Source organism: Ciconia boyciana, chromosome 7, assembly GCF_034638445.1.
Source record: "Ciconia boyciana chromosome 7, ASM3463844v1, whole genome shotgun sequence".
NCBI lineage: Eukaryota > Metazoa > Chordata > Aves > Ciconiiformes > Ciconiidae > Ciconia > Ciconia boyciana.
Window position 1 is genome coordinate 373,250 of NC_132940.1, and position 18,820 is coordinate 392,069.

The 18,820-nt window shown below is 49.3% G+C and overlaps 1 protein-coding gene across 1 annotated transcript in view; it reads left to right on the forward strand.

Moving 5' to 3' along the window:
• Nucleotides 1–1,383: 1,383 nt before the first annotated feature.
• The window catches only part of ERICH3 (glutamate rich 3), a 45,707-nt gene continuing 28,270 nt past the window's right edge, over nucleotides 1,384–18,820 (forward strand). Inside the window, exons 1-8 of the mRNA XM_072867030.1 lie at nucleotides 1,384–1,521; nucleotides 11,557–11,650; nucleotides 13,065–13,214; nucleotides 13,831–13,902; nucleotides 15,733–15,861; nucleotides 16,519–16,602; nucleotides 17,089–17,244; nucleotides 18,575–18,793. Of these exons, the coding sequence (XP_072723131.1) occupies nucleotides 1,502–1,521; nucleotides 11,557–11,650; nucleotides 13,065–13,214; nucleotides 13,831–13,902; nucleotides 15,733–15,861; nucleotides 16,519–16,602; nucleotides 17,089–17,244; nucleotides 18,575–18,793 (924 nt within the window). The 5' untranslated portion in view covers nucleotides 1,384–1,501. The remainder of the gene's footprint in view (nucleotides 1,522–11,556; nucleotides 11,651–13,064; nucleotides 13,215–13,830; nucleotides 13,903–15,732; nucleotides 15,862–16,518; nucleotides 16,603–17,088; nucleotides 17,245–18,574; nucleotides 18,794–18,820) is intronic.

Below are 18,820 nucleotides of genomic sequence, written 5' to 3' on the forward strand. Positions count from 1 at the left end.
GGGTGACGGCAGGGCCGCGGCTGGGTGATGGCAGGGCTGCCGCTGGGTGATGGCAGGGTGACAGCAGGGCCGCGGCTGGGTGACGGCAGGGCTGCCGCTGGGTGACGGCAGGGTGACGGCAGGGCCGCGGCTGGGTGACGGCAGGGCCGCGGCAGGGTGACGGCAGGGCTGCCGCTGGGTGACGGCAGGGTGACAGCAGGGCCGCGGCTGGGTGACGGCAGGGCTGCCGCTGGGTGACGGCAGGGTGACGGCAGGGTTGTGGCTGGGTGACGGCAGGGTGACGGCAGGGCCGCCGCTGGGTGATGGCAGGGTGACGGCAGGGCCGCCGCTGGGTGACGGCAGGGCCGCGGCTGGGTGACGGCAGGGTGACGGCAGGGCTGCCGCTGGGTGACGGCAGGGTGACGGCAGGGTTGTGGCTGGGCGACGGCAGGGTCGTGGCTGGGTGACGGCAGGGCTGCGCTGGGTGACGGCAGGGCTGCCGCTGGGTGATGGAAAGGTCGTGGCTGGGTGACGGCGGGGCCGCGGCTGGGTGACGGCAGGGCTGCCGCAGGGTGACGGCAGGGTGACGGCAGGGTTGTGGCTGGGTGACGGCAGGGTTGTGGCTGGGTGACGGCAGGGTCGTGGCTGGGTGACGGCAGGGCTGTGCTGGGTGACGGCAGGGCTGCCGCTGGGTGACGGCAGGGTCGTGGCTGGGTGACAGCAGGGCTGCCGCTGGGTGACGGCAGGGTGACGGCAGGGCCGCGGCTGGGTGACGGCAGGGCCGCTGCTGGGTGACGGCAGGGCCGCGGCTGGGTGATGGCAGGGCTGCCGCTGGGTGACGGCAGGGTGACAGCAGGGCCGCGGCTGGGTGACGGCAGGGCTGCCGCTGGGTGACGGCAGGGTGACAGCAGGGCCGCGGCTGGGTGACGGCAGGGCTGCCGCTGGGTGACGGCAGGGTGACGGCAGGGTTGTGGCTGGGTGACGGCAGGGTCGTGGCTGGGTGACGGCAGGGCCGCGGCTGGGTGACGGCAGGGCTGCCGCTGGGTGACGGCAGGGTCGTGGCCGGGTGACGGCAGGGCCGCAGCAGAGCCCGGCGCTGGAGCGCTCTGGCGGGGCAGCTTCCCCCGGCCGCTTCCTGCGGCCACGCCGGGTCTGCGCGCCTCCGCCCCGAGCGGGAGCTGGCGGCAGGTGCGGGCGGTCGGCGGAGGAGCGGCTCGGGGCCGCTGGCGCTGCCGGGGCAGGCGGGAGCGCGGGCGGTGCGCGGGCAGGGCCGCGCCGGGCGGAGCGGGCCCGCGGGCTCAGGGCTCGGGCTCGGGCTCGGGCCGTCCCTCGTCCCCGGCCCCCCCCCCCAGCGCCGCCGCCCGCGCGGGCCGGGCAGCGCGGCCGCCATTGGCGGCGGGGAGCCCCGCCCGCCCCGCGGCCGCCCCGCCGTGTCCTAGCGACGCCCGGGGACGCGGCCGGCAGCGCCGGTGCCGCGGGCAGCGCCAGGGCCCTCGCGGCCGCCCCTCGGCCCGCCGGCGCCATGAGCGGCCCGCAGCCGCGGTGAGTGGGGCGGCGGGCGCGGGGCCGGGGGGGGGCGGCGGCGGCGGGGGCCGGCGGGGCTCGGCGGCGCGGGGCTGCCGGGGCCGGGCCCTTTGCCCGCGGCGGGGCCCCGCGTCCCTCGCTGCCCGGCCGCCTTCCTCCGGGGCGGCCGGCGCCCGGCCCAGCGCTGCGCGCCCCCCGCCGCCGCGCCCCGCGCTGCCCCGGCAGGCCGGCCGTCTGCCGAGACGGGGCGGCGGGCGGGACGCTGGGGCCGCTGCGCAGACGGGCTGGCCCCGCGTGGGCTCGGGGGCTGCCGCGCCCTCGAGCAGCGCCACAGCCTGCCTGGAGTGGCGGGAAGTGCGCGGCTGCTCTTCTCCGGTGATGCCTGGCCGCTTTAGTTCTGTGAGGACAGTGACGCAGCGCTAAGTGCCTGCAGGGACGTGGAGGGCGCAGGGTGTCCCCTTGCACGCCGGCACGGGCACAGCGGTGGCTCTGGGCGCTGCGGTCGCCTCGCAGCGGGGAAGCCGGAGGCGCCGCCAGCCTGCGCGGGGGTGAGCGCTTTTTGACCCCGGCCCTCCCTGGGTCGGAGAGGCCTGCGCCGAGGTGTTCCCTCATCTGCGAACGGGTAGGCGGCGGCGCGGGGAATGGGGCCGCTGACTGCAGGCGTTTGCCTTTGTTGCTGCCCGACTTCAGATCTGCAGGTTGTGAGTTTCAGGGTGTCCAGGCTTCCCCAAGGTGATGCGAATTACAGGTGCTGAGGAACCGAGGACCCCTGCAGATCTCCATCTCCGTGACAAAATTTGAAGCCTCCTGTTTCAGTGGGCGATGCGCTCAGTAAAGAAATAATGACATAACTTTGCTCATGGTCGTACAACCAATCAGGAGCAGAACAGGAGTCTTTTGGCTCCCATTTCCATGTCTAGTTGTGTTCAAGACTGGAACCTGTAGCATGATTTGATTATTTAAAAACCTTTGAAAAAGCGTTGTGCATTAAAATCTCTTTTATGAAGAAATATATGGAACTCCAAACAAAATGCTTAAAACCTTATTCGTGGAAGACTGTTTCACTCCAGGTACCACGTAAGGCACTTTTGGACTCTGGATGGCGTTTGTTAACTCAGTTTTTGGGAAACAGTTATGCCGTGGCTGATTGCATTCACTTCACAGGTATTTCAAGGAATACCTCCGATCTGCATCTGACACAGAAAGCACTGAAAATTACAGAGCTGTGACTTGCTGAAGTGGATGGGGAGAGGCCAGCACATGCGGGGTTTGCCCCTGCTCCTCACAGACTGGATGTAACCCATTTCCCTTCTGGAAACCATCGGACAGTGCTAGCCTAGTACCGCAGCCAAATGAGTCCTAGGATCACAAAATAATTCACTCTGGAAGAGACCGCGGGAGGTCTCTAGTCCAGTCTCCTGCTTACGGGGTCAGCCATGAGATCAGACCAGGTTACTTTATCCAGACTGATCCCAAAAACCTCTGAGGGTGGGGACTGCACACCGCCCTGGGCGCCCGCTCCACTGCCTGGCCCTCCTCATGAGGAAAAACGTTTTCATTACACCCGCTTCAGCCCCTCTTCTTTCAACTTGTAGCCGTTGTCCCTCCTCTGCCTCCATCTTCTCCACACCCCCCAGGCCCTGGCAGGCCGCTGTGGGACCCCGGAGCTGCCCCTGCTCAGGCTGCGCCGGCTCCTTCAGCCTCTCCTCCCAGGGCTCGTGCTCCAGCTCCACCATCCCGGTGGCCTCCCCTGAACTCGCTCCAGTGCATCCACGGCTTCCTTGAACTGGATGGACGTGGCAGCGCACGTGGGGTCTAACGAGTGCCAAGGAAAGGGGACGATCGCTTCCCTCCTTCTACTGGCTGTGCTCCTCTTCGTTCAGCCCAGGACGCTGCTGGCTGTCCTCGCTGCCCGGGCACACGGCTGGCTGACGTGCAGCTTGTGCCTCGCAGGACCGGCTGGTCCTTTCCAGCAGAGCTGCTCCCCAGCCCGGCTGTCTCCAGCCTGTGCTGTTGCATGGGGTTATTCCATGGGGTTATTCCTTCCTGGGCGTGGGACTTCATCTGTCCTGGCTGAACTTCGTAAGGGTCCTGTGCCACATTCGGGCAGTGTTGGGCGAGCCGCTGTCTGCCTTCCAGAGCATCACGGCTACCTTTGGGTACAGGCAGAGCAAGCTCGTTTCTGTCTGCTCATTAGATCTATGGATGCCCTTGAGCTTGGTGATCATCCCCTGGGGCAAAGTATTCATAAAATAAAATAATTCGCACTGAGTATCTGGGCAAAGAATCCTCAGTGGTTTGGCAGTTAAATAGTTCAGGTTAGACAAAGAGTAAAGAAAACAGCGTGAAGCTTTTGAAACAAAACCCCAGGTGGTGTGACCTGTGTGTCCATGGAGCAAGATGACCGGTGGTCTCATTGAGGTCAGATGGCCAGGGCTGAAGGGGTCCTGCAAATATTTGAGCAGAGATACAGTGTGATTTGGAGAGACCGTGGCCTCTCCCTTCCTTGGTTACCACCTGAGTAAAACTGTACATGTGCTTACGGGTTTTGTGGGCTTGGAATAAACCAGTTAATTATTGTTAGAATCCAAAGCCCCGTCAAAATTTCAAGTCATCTGCTGACTTCAGTGAGTTTTGGTTCAGTAGCTGTGTTCCAGCATGGTTTCTCATAAGCACAGCAGTAGTAGTGGAAATTAATAAACGCAGAAGCTGGAGCTGTGCCTCGAGGTGAAGTCCGGAGGTGGCGCGGCCGAGGGCCCGTCCGTGCCCCAGCTGCACGGCAGCAGCTTCCCGTTGTTGGAGGAGGGTCGTGGTCTGAGGGCTGTAGTCGGAAGAGTCAGCTCACAAGTGCTACAGCCCTGTCTCCTGACACAGCAAGAGCCTCTTTTTGTGTAGCCCGGGGATTGTTTTCCTGGCTTACCATCTTCTGAATAGATGGCCCTCTTTCTCAGAGGGAGAGGAACCCAAGCACAGCGTAGGCACTGGCCATATTCACTTGGCTTAAGCTTGGAGGCATCAAACGAAATCAGCATTTATGCTGAATACTGTCATAATGGCAGCAGCTATCTTCTGAATGCCTGTACTGGTGGGTAGATGGCAAAATCCCGTTCTCCATGATGGAACTGTACCATCTTGGGACTCCTATGGCCACATGTGCCCAGCTAGGATTCGCAAAGGCCTTACCTTCAGGATTTAATGCCAAATTACAGTTCTGCAGAAAACCACTTTGCCACCGTCTGCTTCCCTCTCTGGAGACTCTGACAGCATTATTATTGGAAGTGGGATACACGTCATGGTGGCTGAGGAGCTTCCTTAGGGAGGGAATGGCAGACGGTGGCCAGGTATCTGGAAGGTCTCCTAAGAGCAGCCTTTTCTCCCGGACGGAACATGCTGGGCAGGTGCCCCCGCCTTGTGGGATGCTGAACTTGCTGTTTGTGGTTGACAGCCTGTGGTTAGATTTGTTCTGTCTGAGAGCTAGGAAGCCTGTCTTGTTTATGTCCCCAGCAGAAACAGCGCAAGATCCAGTAGCTTGTTAGCGTGAGGAACGGTCCCCGTCAGGGGCAAGACTGTTTGTTTGACTGGAGTGGCAATGAACTCCAGCTGTGACATACAGCGGGGGGCTGTAATTCCCTGTGCCTCTACCAATCAAGAACTAAAGCTTTGGTGCTCTCTTAGATTATTTCTTTGGTGAGCAGTCACTGATTTAATTGCACTGTGAATTATTAACTGTGAAGACTTGCTTTACAAAACTAATGTAGGACGCCTACTGTGACTTTGTCCTGCGACCCTTTCAAATGAGTAAGAGTGATCTTAAACGTCATTGTGATACGCAGCACTGGCTCTGCAATACAGTGCATTGTGCATGCAAGCTGATAAAAACCAGATACCCCTAATAAACAATAGCGGCAATGATAATGCAATGAAAATCCCGTAGAATACCGAGTTCCAAGTGGACAGTTCCTTAATTTACTAAAATCCTAGTCATCAGCTTTGGTATGTTTTGTGTTTTGCATAGTCTGTCATCTGCACAGCTGGACTCCCCGCAGCTGCAAACGTAATTCTTCCTGGGCATTTTGGACTGATGTGTATTTTACTTTGGCCCTCAATACATTTTTTTAAAGCAAAATAAATCGTGGCTCTTTTGGTTTCTGTGGCTCTGTTCTGCCCAGTAATTTGGGTACTTGTACTTGCCTTTATTAATTTATTACTTTTGTTAATGGGGAAAAAAGAAGAGGTGGCTCCAGTGACAGCAATTTATTTTCCAGAGTGGGCAGTTAAGGAGTTACCCTAGGAGTGTGGTACTGAAGCGTGAGCGTAAGCGCCCGGTCCGCTGCCTGCCTCAAGTGACGGAAGGCCAGGCTGCCCGCGCGAGGCACAGCCGGAGCTGGGAGTGGGACGCGTCTGCCTCCCAGGTCCCGTGGCTGGTCCAGGAGCTGAGGTGCTTCTTTGAGGTGCGGAGTTTCTCCAGGGGATCCATAGAGAACATGTCCTCCATGGTCTTCGATAGACGGTGTGCCCTGGGGAAGGAAGTCACCTGGCTTCGTTTCCTGCCCTTCTGGTGGTCCAGAAAGTCTTTGTGTTCAGATGACTTCACGGACGAGAATTACGGCTGGCTTCACGTGATGGGAGAGCTCCTTGGCACCTCTTCCCCGCCTTGGCAGATCCACGTTAACTGAGCTCCAGAGGTTTGCTCTGTTTCAGTAGAATTGGCTAGTTAATAAAAGGCATATGTAAATTGGGGATTTTTCCTTTCTCCTATTGTGTATGCTCCCTCCCTTTAAAATTCTAGCCAGTTGAGAAGCAGAGAGATTTTTGACGGTTGACTTTTTGCTTTTAGAAATTTGAAAAATGTAGTCTCTAGTGTAATGTAGAGTGTATTCTTGTCACTGACAGTAAGCAAGATAGGGAACATTGATTTGAAAAGAAGTGGACGTCCAGAGAAACCTTATTGTTAAAATAGAATGCTGCTGTTTCTCAGTGACTCTGTAGTAAAAGTCCTATGTCGGGAACATCACTGTTAAGAATTTGAGGAGGTTGCTTCACTTGAATCGGTCTTGATTGGGCATGAATTTGGGGAACTTGGCTCAAATGTAGATGCAAGGGAGGGAGGTTTTTGAGCAAATTAATTAAAAAAAAAAATCAGGAACAAACTGTGTACATCCAAGCATTCTAAATAACCTTAAGTATGAAATTACTGCACTAACAGTGATATGTAGTCTCTGGCTGTGATACCAAAGAAACAAATGTGATATTAATTTTGATAAGAGCTTCAAAACTAGTCCCACAAACTACAGATCAGTCAATCTAGCTTCTGTGACAGGAAAATTGTCTGCAATTCTAATAAAACCCTAGAATTCGTAGAGAGAAGAATAAACAGGATAAACAGGCAGAGAAAAAGGAGTCCCAGAAATATCCAGAAAAATGGACTTTTTGGTCTGACTGTGATATGACTGTAACAAACATCTTGTATAGTACTGTTTAAGACTGATGCTTTTCCTTTGCTGTATGTTTTGCTAACATGCATTTTTGTCAGTTCTGTGCTTCTATCTGTTGTAGAGGATTTAGAGGTGACATTGGTATATAGCTCTTAAATATTTAAATCTCTGGAGGAAACCTTCTCAGACATGAACTTCTGTTATCCTTTTGTTGATAATGTGTGCAGGAGCGGAGGAATACATGAGACCAATGGTCTGCTTTGCTGAAGAGCTTGTTTCTGACAGTCTTCAAGTTAGGTAATTCATGACGTTTCTCAGATAACTCGCTGTTAGCGAGAAGCCCCAGAAGTTAGAGGTTGCATTGTTCTGCGAAGCCAACAGTGAACCCAGATCTGTGTTGCAGCAGTTCTGTGGCTGCATCTCTGAATCATCTTCCTGTCTGTTTCCCCCTTGTCATTTGTAAGCAGCATTCTGAATTTTATCTCCTTGTCATTTGTGAGCAGCATTCTGAATTTTGTCTCCAGGCATGATCTGCGGGTCAGCGAAGACCGAGAGGAAATAACGCTGGGGCTGCTGTGTGGGGGGAGCACGAGAGGGTGCTGCTGGTGCCCTTTTCCCAACGCTGCCCGCGTCTGTGCCATAGCCATCTGTTGGTGCGAGGGAGCACGAGTCTCATCTGGAGCTTGGGCTTGACAATAAGTTGCGTGCCTTTGAGCGCACGGCACAGATTCCATTCAGAGGATAAGGTCTCACCCTGGCTGCCCTTCGACCGGAAGGTATGCCTGCACCCCATCCGCTGCAGCACCGAAGGGGTCCGGTCCTTTGGTGTCAGTGGGATACTCCAGGGGGATTTGGGCCAAGCCCAAGCATAGTACCGATATGGCCCACTCCCAACTAAACTTGCCTAAAATCTACTGGGGGAGGGTGAACTGGTCAGCTGAAATAAGCAGGAAAACTGGCAGAAGCTCCAGGTGAGCACAGGCTTGCAGGGCCAGCCCCCGCTTACTGCAGGTGATGTAAATCTGAGTTCGAGTCCGTGCCCGGGGTGATCAGCGCGGCTCTCTCTGTGCTGGTTCTCTTGACCACGGAGGCGTTCGCCTGGGCAGAGAGCTCAGGCTCCTCTTGGCAGCCTGGCTCTGGCAAAGCCCATTGGATCCAGTTGCATTCTTCCCAGTGGTTTAATGGGTCTTGGTTCAGGCCCAAAACATTTCCTTATTTCCTCTAATACCCTTTGAACTTTGAATTTAATTCAGCATTTTTGAGGAGCAGCCTGTTCATAATTTAAATGAGAAAATACATGTACAGAGACTTCCTTGAAACTGAAGTTGCTACATCATTGCGCTCAGATGGGAGCTGCATTTTAACTAGTTATATGGTCCATGAAATACTAGATGGAAGGAAGCAAACGAAAAGGAGTTGGATTGAGTTTCTCCTCTGCCTCCCTATGCAATTGCCAGGTGATGCCATAAGTCAACACTTAGCACAATTGATGTAATCTGGTGGTTTCAAATGCAAATGCAAACAGTGGATTAAAAAGGTAATGTAGAACAGTTGCTATAGTACCAGTGTTTAATCAACATGCATAACAGGGTAAGCTAAATTGTTTGTTTAAAGTTTAATTTATTATTGGTAGGCTACCTATGAGATTACTGTGAATCCCCAGATAAAATTCCTGTAAGTCCATGATCTCTTTGGGTTTTCTTGATTTCTTTTTTTTAATTGTTCTTTCTTTCCTTGAGTATACTTCTGTGCGTGGTAACTCAGCTTAGCAATAGACATTTATCTTGAATTACCCCATTGAAAGAGACGTAATAGAGGTACAGCGGCATTTAAATTTAAAGCCAAAGGCAACAAAAGAGATCAATCTCTTGTTGTGTAATTAAAACATATCCTGCCTAGAGAGCCCAAAGGTCAGGCTGAACATATTATGCAATATGTATCTGAGTGCATACATTTTACACATGTGAATGGATTTAGAGTATTAACAACTTAAGCCTACTGTCACTTATTCTGTTATTTGTCCTGTTTTCCAGAGGGTGAAGTAAGATAAGATGGTGCTAAGAACTACTTAGGAATCTATCTGCTAATTATGGATGCTTCAGTTTTTGTGTTCAACTCTCATGTATTGGAAGCGCTGATCTTTGGTAGCTGCGGTGGTTTAGCTCTGTTGGCTTTCCAGAGATGCATGGCGTTTCTTGGGTGGAGCAGGGGAGGGCCTCGCTTCGATGGCCTGCATGGTCTGGTTCTCCATGTTTGTTGGTCTTACGGTTTTTCACCAATAAATAGAAGAGTGATGCAATTTGTTCGCTTTGGCTTGTTCAACGTATGCGTTAAAGATAATCTTTAGTGTATTGACCTGGGAACTGGAAAAGACTTGAGAGGTTCTTGCATTTCATATTGGGCCCACTTTTATTGCTCTGGATACAGAAGGGGACTTGTGCACCCCTACATCAGGGGTCTTTAAGGGGGAAGAGATTAGCAGAAGGTAGCGTAGCCCACCCGTTCTGGCCACTACAGCAGCGTAGTCCCAGGAGTCTTTTGGACTGATCGGCACTCTAGAGCCGTCGTAGTACCGTCTGGCCGGTCTCTTTAAAATCTTGAGAGCGCGGTGTGGCAAGAGATACGGGTCTTTAGCTTTGACCTGCGCAGGCTGATACTGAACTGAGCGACGAGTTGTCCAGTGTCTGTGCTTTCTAACCCGGGAGGGGCTGGGTTCTTGAGAGAGAGGCACTGTCTCCCACCACTCGGCTGTCTCCTGATGCCCTGGTTTGGACGAGGACTCGTTCCTGGGCTTCCAGCACAAAGCACACTCTCCACAGAAGGACCGAGGTGGTGAAAAGGGGGCAGCTTGCTGAGTGCCAGAGCAACAGCGTGTGCGGATTCGTGCAGGCAGATGAGTCTGCTTGCTGGCCTTTTGTGCAAACTCTTGGGTTTCCTGCAGCCTACATTTGGTTTTTGTTTAGCTTGAGCAAATCAGTCACATGGGGTAGACCTGATGATTTTTGGTAAAATGTAGTAGCTGTATTTAGAGGGAAAAAAAGAAGTATTCTCCTCAATGCAGGTTGCACTTCAGACAAACTGCTGCCATATGGTGACAGCCACCAAAACCATACTATGGCAACATATGCTTTCGAGCCTGTAAATACCACAAAAGTTATGAATCTTGCCCTGTACAAGCTTTGTGCAGTTGAATTTACGAATATGTTTGTGGGATAAGCGTTCTTGGCTGTTTATGTAAATAACATCCTAGAGTCACTGTTGTGTTCGAATAAATGGTCCCCGCAATAGGCAGGACAGTTCCTAATCTTGCTGTCATGGATTAGTTTTCCCGATTGGTTTGTGAGTTCTGTTGGTGTAAAGGCCAAATGGAGAACTGTTTTTGGAAACAGGCTTTTTTGTCCATGAACAAATTAGTGGTTGGTCAGGCAACGTTTTGACAGACACGTAGCTGAATCCCAAATGGTTCAAAACAGGAGGGAAGACTTAAGCGTATTTTTTGACACCTGAAATTAAAGCCACTTAGTTTTCTCTGTAGGTGCTCCAAGTGATGAATTTGATATGCGGTCCCTCTGATGGTGGGAACATTAAAGAAGAAGAAATTGCCATTAAAAAATGGATGGAAATGTGGATACTGAAGGAGGCTTTGGCTGGAAACACAAATAAGTAGTCTTCATCAGAGTAAAGATTTGCACCCAAGTTGATAACCTGTATGCTAACTTTCAAGCCAGTGAAAATACTATGGAAAGTGTCCCGTCTTAAAAATATCTTTTGGTGCTAGCAGTTTCTGCTAACCTAAGTAGACTGAAGAGGGCAATTTTTTGGTGTTAGACACCAGACAATAATGGCTGCAATGAGCCGTTGGCACACCAAGAGCTGGCAATGAAGACCACAGGAAAATTCCTTTGTGTAGGCAAAGTCTGATAAGTGATATGCCTGGAGCCAGAGGTTGGACTAGATGGCCTTGCAGATCCCTCCCAACCCAAGTTATTCTTACAGGTCTTTGCAAAAGCTGCCAGAAACTCCGTTGCTGCCATATCTATCCCCGGTTAGGAGGCGGCAGAAGGACGGGGAGCACGGGGCAGGCGGTGGGGCAGTGGAAGGCGTGCAGTGGGGCGGGAGTTCTGGGACATCTCTCTCCCCAGTGATGTACCGTATACTCGTGCACTTCCAACAGGGCCCGTGGCAGGGCGGCGAGGGGGCTGGGGTCTGTGCCTGCCGGACTCAGCCAGGAATCCAGCTCCAAATGTTGTTTGGCACGATACTGACCTGCCGAAGGCCAGAGTTTACCATCTGTTGGTAAAGGCTGTTGCGGGAGTTGGTCTTGGAGGAAACTTTCAGGGCTGGGCTCTGTTGGACCCTGTGCCTCGGTGGTGGTACGCCGTTCGATGCTGAGCTGCTGTATCCTGTGTAGAAGTCGCTTGTTTCTGATACGAATCTTCCAGAGGCAATAAGATGTTGCTTTTACATAATCTAATGGGCATTTATCTGACAAAATGCCGGGCACGATTCATCAAGACAGCATTTTGTGCAGCAAACTATTGGGTAAGTCTTTATAACTTAAGCTGTAACAATTTGTCTGTCAAGGGGATTATATGCATCTGTATTGTCTTTATTTCAGATTTCTTGCAACCTACAATAGCCTTACAGACAAACACCTGGTTGGATATTTCAGCAATACCAGGATAAGACGACATCTTCGGAGATCAGGACTGGTGAGATTGAAAAGTTTCCTTTTCTGAGAAAAAAAGAAAAGAATTCTTTGTTTCTTTTAATATTGCACAAGTCAAACCACTGATGGTTCTGTTGTTTATTTGTTAGAGGTATGTTTTGTCGTTGTTAAGAATTCGACCAGCTAGACAAACACGTGAAATTACGCTGTGCCAGATCAAAGCCACACGGTCACACTGAGACTGAGGGCGGGTTTGTTTAATCCAAGCGTTTCTCTCTGCATTATTACCTACTGCTGGTCAGCTAGATATTGCAGGGACACAGGGCTGTGGTGTGTAAGGCTGCGCTACGGAAAGCAGAATGTCAGAAAGGCAAGTAAAACTGAGCTGAGCTTAGCTCCATGTGCCGAGAGGTTCTGAAGATGCTAGTGACAGCTGAGGAAATACTGTAGCTGGCACTGAGCACGTTTCAGGACGTCAAGGTCCAAGGGCCACCTGGGGCTATGAAGGTGCTAGCGTGGGGGCTGCTGGTGGCTGATGATCCCACGCTAGAAGCGATGTGCTAACAGTCAATACGGAGGCCATACTCCATAGAATATCAAGCTTACGCTTCCACTGCACCTTCTGTAATGCAACAGCCGTAATGCTTATCTGCATGAAACTGGGAGCAGTGGCTGACGTGGGCTGATGATGTACGTAAATACTGGAGGCCTTGGCTTAGCCCTGAGCTTCTGCTCAGTAGTGCAGTTCCAGTAAGCTGTTACATATGGCACTGTATCGCTGCACAGTTACGCTGATGTGAGAATGTTTGTCAATCTGCTTGTATTTCACATCCAGGCAGAAGAAGATATTTCATGGAGAGGCTTTGATAATTTCAGAATGTTTTTATGTTTTCGCTCCATATTTCTTTCTGCTCATTGGAGTTTGTCTCTGCAAAATCCTTCCGTTTGCAAATGTGCAGAATCATTGATTCTCTTAGGTTTTTTGAACTGTGAAATCTAAGCATCTTTGGCCCTACTAGCTGTTTAAATAGCTTCAGTGTTATTTTTCTAAAGTGTTTAATGGAAAACTGAAGGACTTGGTAAAGGTGAACGTGATGAATATTTTTAAAAATGCGTACGCACTCCTAGGTGTGCCTCTGTTTAGCACAGGCAGATGCAACCCTTACTCAGTAGGAAGGCAACTGTTTAATTCCCCTCCACTGACTTGGGCAATGGCCCATGAAGAGTAAGGCTGAGCCCTCAACTGTTAGAAAATGTGACTGCTGCTCTCCTGCTCTCTTCATTTGGCTGATGGGGTCCATGGGGTCAAAGAAACTACAGTTCTGTGCTGGGAAGGTGAGTTCCAGCACCATGGCAGAAGCAGAGGTGGTAGCTAACCGGGAAGAGAAAGTAGTCTTTCTGGGAAGTTGCATCTGTTTAAAAACGTACTTTATTCTGTCTTCTCCTCTTCTTTTTAGTTACATTATATTTGTTTACGGCAGATCTCAAGGAGTGGAAGAATAATATCTGAGAAAGAATACCGGCTAAATGCTATGAGGAAGGATCACCAAAGATACGTACAGGAGTGCCTGGCTCGGGCCATATTTCATAAGGTCCTTGACATGGAGGTATGTGTCTACTAGTGATGTGTAAGCCTTTTCAGATACTTCCCTACTGACAGCCAGTGGCTGTTAACTCGTACCGGCCTGTTTTCTGTAGCTGTGCCCTCATGCTCCCCTGAAAGGCTCTCTCCTGCTGGGAAAAAGGAGAGTCTTTGTGCTTGACGTCCCCGACATGAAACCTCCACTGGCCTCTAGTTGTTAAACCATACTGTCGTTAGAACATACGCTGTCCTGGCTCACTTACTGCACTTTGGCAGTCATCAGATTATGGGATGATACTCACAGGGCTAGTTTGCTTAGAAAAATTCTAACCAAAACAAAATCGTTTGACCATGGTTATATATCATATCTGAGTACAAAATGTGGGCACCTTCCTGTTCCGTATCAAGAATGAAGTTGGTCCCTACAACTTCACAAATGCTCGGGTGTTCCCTTGCCAATGTTGATATACACAGGTGTAATGCAAACGGATTGAATCAATAGTAGTTTCATAATAGGGCTTAATGAGGGTAACGACCAGGGAGCAGGCGAGTGATTAAGCAGAACAGAAGCAAGTGTTCTTACATCCACTGACATCTCATAATGTCCCTGAATGAGATTTCTCTTTCTCTTACATTGATAGCGTCATCATCAGCTGGAAATAAAAAGGAAACTTGACAATTCTATGAGGAAGGAGAGGGTGCAGAAAATCAAGGTAAGGCTTGAGTGCTACTGAGTACTGATGGGACGTGGCAGTTTTGCCCTGTGTTAAATAACAGCCATGAGTCAGGCCAGAGATTCATTGAGCCAAGTGTCCTGTGTCTGATGTTTATGGAAAAAGTACAAGAAACAGGCAAGTAGAGGATGATCCTGCCCCAGGTTACATCTCCTTCTTCCTCTATCCAGCAGTTTGGGAGCTCCATTCATGCACATGATTCCTTTTGAATCTACTTATTATTTTGGTTCTGCAGTGTTCTTGGTTGTGGAATTTAATTGAGAGTTGTATGAAATGGTACTTCCTTGCATTTCTGCACAATAATTAACGTATCTGCTGTGTGATAATTCTGTTTGATGCTCCATTGTTCTCGTTATGAAAAAAGTTAATAACTGTTCCCCTTTTCCAAGGCGTTTGTGGTTTTACATACCTTTTTCATATTCCTTCTCAGTTTTCCAAGCTGAAGACCCTCAGTCTACTGAATCTTTCATACATGAGCCATTCCAGGCTTTTCATTACTGTTGCCAATTTTTTACCTTTTTTAGTTCTACTATTTCTGTTTTGAAATGGGGAGCCAGAACTGGGTGAATAATTTAAGATACGTGTTGCAGTTCTTCTCCTCGTAATTCTAGACACTATCTGCTTTTGACTGCTGCTGAGCACTGAGCTCACATTTTCAGTCGTTTGCCTGTCCATGTGATGTTTAGCAGAACCAGCATTACATGTAAGTAAGTAATGAAAAGAGGTTTCAGAAGTCTTCACTTCGGTGTCATGTAGGTAAAGCTTGATCCTGCAGTTGCTGAGTTATGGAAATCCCACAGAAGTCAATGGTTCTTCTCCCCGTGAAGTCACTTGGACTCATATGGGAAAAGTTGTTCTCATTTTGGCTGAAATATACTCAACATCTTATTTCTTTATTAGGAGCCTGCATACATCGAGAAGAATGCATTGAGAAGCTAGCTGCTGCTTTGAGCAGTTGAAGAACAATGTCAAATCTTTTTAATTTTAAATAATACATTTATGAGCAATTCATCAGGTAAAGAAAGGAGGAGATTTTAATGAAAAACACTGATCACTATGGTAATCGCAAAGGCATTATTTACTGACTGAACCCCTGCTGTAGAAAGTCGCCACAGTGGAAGCAGTGACTAAGGCACCCTGTCAAGGGATTCTGGACTTGGATAATTTTGGAACATAAACCAAAACTGCTTCCTTCAGTGAGAAGCGTAAGGGAGACGCCTGCGGATACGTGATCTGTATCTTTGCTGTGATGCCACACGGGGACACAGGAACCTGGCTGGAATTAGCAGTACAATTTTATTCTCACCTCATACATTCAGTGAATTTGGCTGAATAGCTAATCTAAAGCGAAGGGAGAAAGACAGATGGCTGGGCAAGGGAGGATGAGAAACATAGCGATCTATTTCCAGAAGGGTCGTCAGCCCAGTGTGGCGCTTTGAGAAGAAGAGGTGGGGAGGGACAGCAGTCAGAGCAAGGAAGTGGCAGATGCCCTCAAATTCAAAAAAGAAAGAGGCCTTCAACCAAACCAAGAATTGGGAGATACACAGAAACAGGCAGATGAATCGCATTTGGGGAGATCTGCAGCTGGAGAGGGCTGCAGGGGAATGAATCAGAGATGGGAACAAGTCTTTTCCCTCATCCCTCTCTCAGTCTCCCCTTGATTTCCTTTCCTTCCTTAACCAGGTGTTCCATCGGGTCTAGGCAATTTGATCGTCATGGCTGTCCAGTGAATGACAGACGGAAGGCAAGCTCAAACATTGCTGTTAAGAGCATTTAGTACCTCAGAGACATAAATTTCTATTCTTTTAGGTGGAACAATCCAGAAGATCAGTGGAAGGTGCTAGCCCTATGCGCTCCCCACATCCACCACTTGGCCCAAGAAATCATTATGGGCTCCCTCCTTTAGTGGCTGGAGAACCAGCTGGTCGCTCCCAATTGGTGAGTTTCACCAAATCCTCCGTACGCTATGATGTAAGCACACACAGCTGAAAGCGTGCACGTATACCTGTAACATCTGTGCTTAGTCTAGGGCATTGACTGCCCTGAGTGTTCCACATCAGGGCCTCGTTCTTCATCACTTAAGGCTGATTTCCTGTTTGCAGGATTGTGTCGTTAAAGAGGAATCTCGAGAAGCTGATGCTGTAGGAGTGGCACATCAGAACTTAGAAAAAAATAGCTTTGCTTGTGATAAATCTGCTTTAATCTTTCCCTTTTATCTGTCTTATCACCCAAGGTTAGGCCAGTATCAGTACATTAAGTATTGTCAGTGAATACTCTGGCTGTAGGCAAGTTAGAGTAAAATCCTGCAAGCAATGGAGGTCTTTTAGAAAACAGAGTTGAAGGGGTGCAGCAAGACTAAAGCTTTTTCCAGAAGGCCATGCTTTGGAGCTCTGGCTCAGAAGCCTCTTACTCTCTGTTAACAGGCAGGGCAGGAGTGGTAATATACTCTTGAAATGTAATGATACTGAAGTCTAAGGTCAAAGGTCAAATATATAGTCCAGTTTTAACTGGTTCTCCATTTCAGTAACGATAATTGGTGCAGACTGAAGAGAGACTTTCAGTCCTGAATGACCTTTTCCGCTCCATCCCATACAGAGGGCACCTGGACTTGTAGTTGACGGTAACGGTAGACGTCCTTCTCATCAACACCGACCCAAGGAGCCTGCCTTTCCTAAGACGGTGAGTTAACTCAGTTAAACAGTTTATTTAGGTTTTACCATTTTACCGTGGTATTCTGAAGGGTATACAAGGAAAAGATGAAATAAAAAAGTCAGAAAAATGCTGAGTATTGAACAAAAATAGGCATGCTTTTGTCGTGCATTCTCTCAGTGTCCCTGTGCTGAAGCCACCAAAACACAGCACACTGCTACAGTTTCTGTGAGTTCATTGTGTTTGCTTCAAGGCTGCACTGTGAAGAGGCAGTAGCAAAACCTAGATTTATGCCCAAGAGTTATTTTGGATGCTCCGGTTTTTGGATGCTCAATTAGAGATGCCTAAAGGGGTCTGGCATTTCTAATTGAGGCAGACTAGAAAATTTTGTTTCCTGAAGGTACCTGAGAATCACTCATCACTTCCAAATATCTTGATCAGTGCTGGTTTTTTTCTTTATGATGCTGGTCTGCACTGGAAACTATACACTGAGATTTTTGCGTTTTCCTTTTCTAGACTTCCTGGCGACCAAATACAGCTCCAGGAAATATGCAACACCCGCTTCGCCTCCAGCCACTTCGCAGCTGTGCTGCAGTAGGGTCTGTACCAAAGACTTCAAGCTCCAAACAAAAGTGCCACGCACTTGAAAATGATCAGCAGTTTGCCAGTGGGGTGAGGCCATATTTCATTCTGAAAATAATACAATTTTAGGGACAGCTTTATAATACTGCTTTAGTACTGTTGTTCCCAGAACTGTATACTGCAGGCAACATGCCTACCAAATGGTTATCAGCTTTTATTTAAACTCCCCTTTTTAACCTCCCCTTAATTTTCAAGACATTTTTTACTGGTCTAATGCCCAGTTCTTGATCACAACTAGGGAAAATGTGGTGACTTCTCTTTCATAGTATAAAATCTCTCTGCATGCAAAATTGTCTGCCTCTACATAGATTTTCTGGTATGTAGAGAGGGAGGCAGCCGCTCGGTTAACACCAATAACTCAGGAATATTTTCACACAGTCTTACAAGATTTAATCTTCATCTACAGCTGCAAAGTAGCAAAAAAGACATTTGGTTTTTTTACCATTCCTCCTACTAAGTGACACTAGTGGGTTCAGAGAATGAGAGCTTTCTGGAGTAGCCAAACATGATCTTGATATGTACACAGTTACTTTCAGGTGAGATTTGGACTTTTCTGTTCTAGAAAAACATTATGTAATTGCTGTGTGTTAGGAGGTGCCTCCAGTCCATGGGACTGGAGGATTTTGGAATAGGACTGTGACCTGCTACCCGCGACTGGCAGACACTGTATGAATAGCTCCCTTCTGCTATGCATTTGCTCTGTGTTGTGATGGTCACGATCCTTTCTCCAAGAATTTGCTGGCACTATCTATGTCTACTCAAATTACGGGTGATTTAAATGGTTTCTTTCATGCTCACTACTGGCAAAACAGCTAAATCAGATCCAGAGCGTGCAACGTTTGCAGAATGTATTCTCTAGAGATGTCTTGCTTTTCAGGGCCCTGGCTCTCTGTTTGCATTTCATCCTGAAGGAGGACTAAACCTCCACTACAAATGGGAAAGAAGCGTTTTGAACCACATCTTGTATAATTGATGCCAAATGATGTTACTGTTGGAAGATTCTGGCTGCTTTGGAATTTGCTTGCCAGCTGGGAGAACACAGCAGTGCTGTAGGGTTGTGCAGTATTCTGTCTGCTTGTGATCAGAACGCTGCATGGTTACAAGTAGGACATGGTTTACAGTGTTGTATGTATCTACGAGGGTGACATTTTCAAGCAGTCTGCCTTTTGCTTTGCAAATTAAAAGAAAGGGCTTTAGCACAGAAATATTTTCATGAACAAAATTGCAATCACCAGGTTAAGGAATTGTTCTAGAAGTATGGGTGTTACTAAATGTAAAGAGCAGTCAAACCATGGTTAGTTCAATATGCTAGGTAGCTATTTTTGCATAACCTATTTAACTGGTTAAAATGTTTTTGCAGGGGGAGAGGAGTGGGTTAAGACTTATGAATTCAATGGAATATGTGACTGGTATATCCCCATATCAGCTCCCCGTCATTAACAATTTTGTGATACCAGTGCCACCTCCCCCGCTGCAAAAGGGAGACAAGAGCGTAAATGCAGTGAGAAGTGGGATGCCCAGAGGCAGACGATTTCGTCCCACCACTGCACCAAATGGCTTAGAGCAACTTTTAACAAAGGTAAGTCATCTCTGTCTACTTCTCAGT